Source organism: Rhinoraja longicauda, chromosome 12 (genome assembly GCF_053455715.1).
Source record: "Rhinoraja longicauda isolate Sanriku21f chromosome 12, sRhiLon1.1, whole genome shotgun sequence".
NCBI classification, from domain to species: Eukaryota; Metazoa; Chordata; class Chondrichthyes; order Rajiformes; family Arhynchobatidae; genus Rhinoraja; species Rhinoraja longicauda.
The window spans coordinates 53664322-53670321 of NC_135964.1; the positions used below are offsets into that span (position 1 = coordinate 53664322).

Here is a 6000-nt window from a genome sequence, read left to right on the forward strand (position 1 = left end):
CATAACCCTCTAAACCTGTCCTGTCCATGTACCTGTCTAACTGTTTCTTAAACGTTGTGATAGTCCCAGCCTCAACAGCCTCTCAACCTCTCCCTGCAGCTCAGACCATGTAGTCCTGGCAACATCTGCACCATCTGCAAAACCACCCACTTTTGTATCATCAGCAAACTTGCTAATCTTGCCCTGTATGTTCTCATGCAAATCATTGATGTCGATGACAAACAGTAACGGGCCCAGCACCGAGCCCTGAGGCACACCACTAGTCACAGGCCTCCAGTCTGAGAAGCAACCTTCCCCCATCACCCTCTGCTTCCTTCCATGGAGCCAATGTTCTGTCCATTCAGCTATCGCTCCTTGGATCCCATGCGATCTAACCTTCCAGAGCAGCCTACCATGCGGAACCTTGTCATGTGTTTTGCTGAAGTCCATATTTACCACATAGAAACACAGAAAATAGATGCAGGAGGAGGCCATTCGGCCCTTCGAGCAAGCACCGTCATTCGATATGATCATGGCTGATCATCCAGAATCAGTACCCCGTTCCTGCTTTTTCCCTATATCCCTTGATTCCGTTAGCCCCAAGAGCTAAATCTAACTCTCTCTTGAAAACTTCCCTTGAATTGGCCTTAATAGCATTAAAGTCCTTCCTCAGATTAGGAGACCAAAACTGCACACAATACTCCAGGTGCGGTCTCACCAGGGACCTGCACAACTGCAGCAGAACCTCCTTGCTCCTAAAGTGAATCCTTCCTGAATATTGAGCTCCCAGCCTTGGTCACCCTGGAACCATGCCCCTGTAATCCCAGCTGTCATAGGTAGACACACAATGCTGGAGTAACTCAGCAGGTCAGGCAGCATCTCTGGAGAGAAGGAATGGGTGACGTCTCGGGTCGAGACCCTTCTTCGATGTAGGAAGTCGCAGGGTGACTTGGATAGGTTGGCTGAGTGGGCGGATGCATGGCAGATGCAGTATAATGTGGGTAAATGTGAGGTTATCCACTTTGGTGGCAAGAACAGGAAGGCAAATTATTATCTAAATGGTGTCAGATTAGGAGAAGGGAACATACAACGAGACCTGGGTGTCCTTGTACACCAGTCACTGAAAGTAAGCATTCAGGTACAGCAGGCAGTGATGAAAGCTAATGGCATGTTGGCCTTCATTGCGAGAGGATGTGAGTTTAGGAGCAAGGAGGTCCTACTGCAGTTGTACAGGGCCCTGGTGAGACCGCACCTGGAGTACTGTGTACAGTTTTGGTCTCCTAATTTGAGGAAGGACATTCTTGCTATTGATGGAGTGCAGCGTAGGTTCACCAGGTTAATCCCCGGGATGGCGGGAATTTCACGATAAAAGAATGAGTCGACTGGGTTTGTATTCACTGGAATTTAGAAGGATGAGAGGGGATTTTATAGAAACATGTAAAATTATTCTTTTATCATGTGACAGTCCTGCCATCCCGGGAATTAACCTGGAGTCCAGAACCAGGGGCCACAGTTTAAGAATAAGGGGTCGGCCATTTAGAACTGAGATGAGGAAAAACTTTTTCAGTCTGAGAGTTGTGAATCTGTGGAATTCTCTGTCTCCAAAGGCAGTGGAGGCCAATTCACTGGATGCTTTCAAGAGAGAGCTAGATAGAGCTCTTAAGGCTAATGGAATCAAGGGGGATGGGGAGAAGGCAGGAACGGGATACTGATTGAGAATGATCAGCCATGATCACAGTGAATGGTGGTGTTGGCTCGAAGGGCCGAATGGCCTCCTCCTGCACCTATTTTCTATGTTTCTGTGTACCCCCGTGCTGCCCCTGTGTGCTGGAATATTTGTTCCAACCGTAACTGACTCTCTCTCCCCCCCCCTCTCTCCCCCCCTCTCTCTCCCCCCCTCTCTCCCCCCCTCTCTCTCCCCCCCTCTCTCTCCCCCCTCTCTCTCCGCCCCTCTCTCTCCCCCCCTCTCTCTCCCCCCCTCTCTCTCCCCCCTCTCTCTCCCCCCTCTCTCTCTCCCCCCTCTCTCTCTCCCACCTCTCTCTCTCCCCCCTCTCTCTCCCACCCTCTCTCCCCCCCTCTCTCTGCCCCCCGCTCTTTTCCCCCCCTCCCTCCCTTTTCCCTCCTCTCTCTCTCCCCCTCTCGCCCCTTCTCACTCTCCCCTTCTCACTCTCCTCCCCTCTCTCCCCCCCTCTCTCTCCCCCCCTCTCTCCCCCCTCTCCCTCTCTCTCCCCCTGTAGCCATGGCTGGCCCGGGTAAGAGTCCCAGTGCTGCCCAGCTGGAGCTGAAGGTGATACAGAGCAAGCAGCAGATCGAGAACCCAGAGATAATCATCAACGCAACCATCATCTAGCCCGTCGCCAGGCACTGCCCCCCCCCCGCCCTGTGTAGCCCCCTCCCCCGCCCTGTGTAGCCCTCTCCCCCGCCCCAGTATCCCCGTCTCGTCTCCCCCCCCACCCTGTGTAGCCCCCTCCCCCGCCCCAGTATCCCCGTCTCCCCCCCACCCTGTGTAGCCCCCTCCCCCGCCCCAGTATCCCCGTCTCCCCCCCCCCCCGCCCGTCGCTGGGTGAGGGGGAGAGTCAGTGCTGGGGACTGATCCCCCATCGTCCCGCTGGTACGTCGAGCTTCCGTGGGATCTCCCCCCCCCCCCCCCCCGAGGACCAACACTGAGTCACTGCCAGCTGTGCCTACCTTGGGAACATCTGTCCCGCCCCTCGCTGTGGGGAGGGGGCACTGAGCTGCACTGTGGGCTGGCAGGGTGGGCAGCGGGCAGCGGGCAGTGGGCAGGTGGCTGGTCGCTGTGCACACCTGCCGATCTGGCCACAAGTGCACAAGTAACAAGGAGCAAAGATTAGTGGATATTTTAAACCGTGAACTCCCTGAATCACCCACTGGTGATCTACAGTGAATCATCTCAACCCCCCCCCCCCCCCCCCCCACCTCGTCCCGACCACCCCTCTCTCTCCACCCCCCCACCTTCCCAAGGCCTGGCCACCCCAACCCCCCCCCCCCACTCCCGTTCCGGTGGATATCAAACTCTCCCAGCGCCCGTGGAGAGCGTGCCGCGGCGATCTTCTCGTCTCCGGGACTCTCCGCCATCCCTGCTTCTCCACGCGGATGCTGCCCGACCCGCGGGTTATTCGGGCATTTTAATTTTTTTTCATATTTCGGGTTTCCCAGCTCCTGCGGCTTCTGTTTTGTTTTGTCCGTTTGATCGTTGATCTCTGCGTTGCTGCTGCCGATCGGTGGCCGGCCGGGGAACCTTCGCCTCGGGTCGGGTTCGGAGACCCCGGGTCTCCCCTTCAATAAACCCCCCGTCCTCCTGTCCCCCGAGGCGTGTTGGCCGCTCGCTGCCAGAGCCCGAGCTAGCCCACTCGCCCACTCACTCACTCACTCGCTCCGTCACCAGCTGCCCTTGCCCTGACCGCACGGCCCCACCAACTTGTACAGGAAGGAACTGCAGGTGCTGGTTTAAAACCGGAGAGAGACACAAAGTGCTGGAGTAACTCAGCGGGACAGGCAGCATCTCTGGAGAGAAGGAACGGGTGGAGTTTTGGGTTAGATGTTATAGACAATAGGTGCAGGAGGAGGCCATTCGACCCTTCGAGCCAGCACCGCCATTCAATGTGAGCATGGCTGCTCGCCATGATCATTCTCAATCAGTACCCCGTTCCTGCCTTCTCCCCATACCCCCTGACTCCGCTATCCTTAAGAGCTCTATCTAGCTCTCTCTTGAATGCATTCAGAGAATTGGCCTCCACTGCCTTCTGAGGCAGAGAATTCCACAGATTCACAACTCTCTGACTGAAAAAGTTTTTCCTCATCTCAGTTCTCAATGGCCTACCCCTTATTCTTAAACTGTGGCCCCTGGTTCTGGACTCCCCCAACATTGGGAACATGTTTCCTGCCTCTAACGTGTCCAACCCCTTAATAATCTTATACGTTTCGATAAGATCTCCTCTCATCCTTCTAAATTCCAGTGTATACAAGCCTAGTTGCTCCAGTCTTTCAACATCCGACAGTTCCGCCTTTGACCCTTCTTCAGACTGACCATCCGCACTTGCTGATGAATCTCAACACCAGGTTACTAGATCAACATCTACCACTACTACTACTAATACTACTACCTACTATAGGGGTGCCAACTTCCTCACTCCCAAATACGGGACAGGGTAACGCCGCTGCCCCACACCCCACGAGACCTTGCCCAGCCAGCAGCCACGTGCTCCCGCTCCTCCAATGGCAGCTGCCCGGGCCGGGAGGCAGGTTGCTATGCAACCTCCGTTAGGCGAACGTACACGGCCCCGCTACCCGAACACACTCCGTTAGCCTACAGCATCCGGGCCTACAGCATCCGGGCCTACAGAGCCACCCCGGGCCTACAGTGTCCAGACCTAAAGCATCCGGGCCTACAGCGCCACCCCGGGCCTACGGTGTCCGGGACTACGGTGTCCGGGCCTACGGCGTCCGGGCCTACGGCGCCACTCCAGGCCTAATACGGGACAAGGGTGGTCCCGTACGGGACAAACCAATATAACCCAAAATACGGGATGTCCCGGCTAATACGGGACAGTTGGCAACCCTGACTTACTACCACAGCATCAGGGTGCTCTGGTTTCCTCCCACACTAGGTTCATTGGGTTCATTGGCCTTCTTTAAATTGCCCCTGGTGTGCAGGGAGAAAATGGGATAACATAGAACTAGTGCGACACAGAGTGCTGGAGTAACTCAGCGGGTCAGGCAGCATCTGTGGAGAACATGGATAGGTGACGTTTCAGGTTGGGACCCTTCTTCTGACAGGGTGATAGGTGGATATATATGAGGGGGGGGGTTTAGCAACTGGGAGGTCCAGCAGGACTAGTTCAGGGGAGCGAAACACCACCTATCCAAGTTGAAGAAGGGTCCCGACCAAAACTGTCACCTCTCCCTGTGCAGGAAGGAACTGCAGATGCTCGTTGATACCGAAGGTAGACACAAAATGTTGGAGTAACTCAGCAGGTCGGGCAGCATCTGTGGAGAAAGAAAATGGGCGATGTTGGGCGGTCAAAAGTCTGAAGAAGGGTTCCGACCCAAAACATCACCTATCCATGTTCTCCACAGATGCTGCCTGACCCGCTGAGTAACTCCAGCACTCTGTGAAACGTCACCTATCCCATGTTCTCCACAGATGCTGCCTGACCCGCTGAGTTACTCCAGCACTCTGTGAAACGTCACCTATCCATGTTCTCCACAGATGCTGCCTGACCCGTTGAGTTACTCCGGCACTCTGTGTCTTTTTCTCTACACTCTTTGAGTGTGCTTGAAGGGTACCTTAAACCTGCTGAGCGTTCTGTCTCTGGTCACCCTGGGGGCAGGGATCACTCTCTCCCCGATGGTGCCCTGGAGATGGGGGAATGATAAGTGGGTGTGCGTCAGCACGATTAACGGAGTTGCTCGTGTTGGTCAGACTAACGGGCGGCCTGAGCCCCAACTGCTCGACTTCCTCCCTCCCTCCCTCTCCGTCAACCCCTCTTGTTCGTTGGTAGATTTTGTCCGTCGAGCTTCTAACATTTACAACTCTGTACTTCATAATTTTCCTGTACCGTCCTGTCTGTGCAGTATTAATATATCAAACTAAATGATTAAAATGAACCTTTTAAAATTAATTTACATATAGATATTTAAAGATTTATCTTTCTGACTGGAAATAAATCATTTATTTACTAAGTTGTCGGGTCTGTTGCTTTTTCTTGTGGCTGTTTAACATAGGAACATAGAAGTATAAGAAGATAACTGCAGATGCTGGTACAAATCGAAGGTATTTATTCACAAAATGCTGGAGTAACTCAGCAGGTCAGGCAGCATCTCAGGAGAGAAAGAATGGGTGACGTTTCGGGTCGAGACATTCCTTCTCTCCTGAGATGCTGCCTGACCTGCTGAGTTACTCCAGCATTTTGTGAATAAGTAGGAACATAGAAAACAGGTGCAGGAGGAGGCCATTTGGCCCTTCGAGCCAGCACCGCCATTCACTGTGATTGGGGTTTA

General features: G+C 54.1%; 1 protein-coding gene across 1 annotated transcript in view; it reads left to right on the forward strand.

Annotated features, from left to right (window-relative positions):
* Positions 1-5682, forward strand: part of pdxka (pyridoxal (pyridoxine, vitamin B6) kinase a) — a 35587-nt gene extending 29905 nt beyond the window's left edge. Inside the window, 1 exon segment of the mRNA XM_078409761.1 lies at positions 2217-5682. Within this exon segment, the coding sequence (XP_078265887.1) occupies positions 2217-2329 (113 nt within the window). The 3' untranslated portion in view covers positions 2330-5682.
* Positions 5683-6000: the final 318 nt, after the last annotated feature.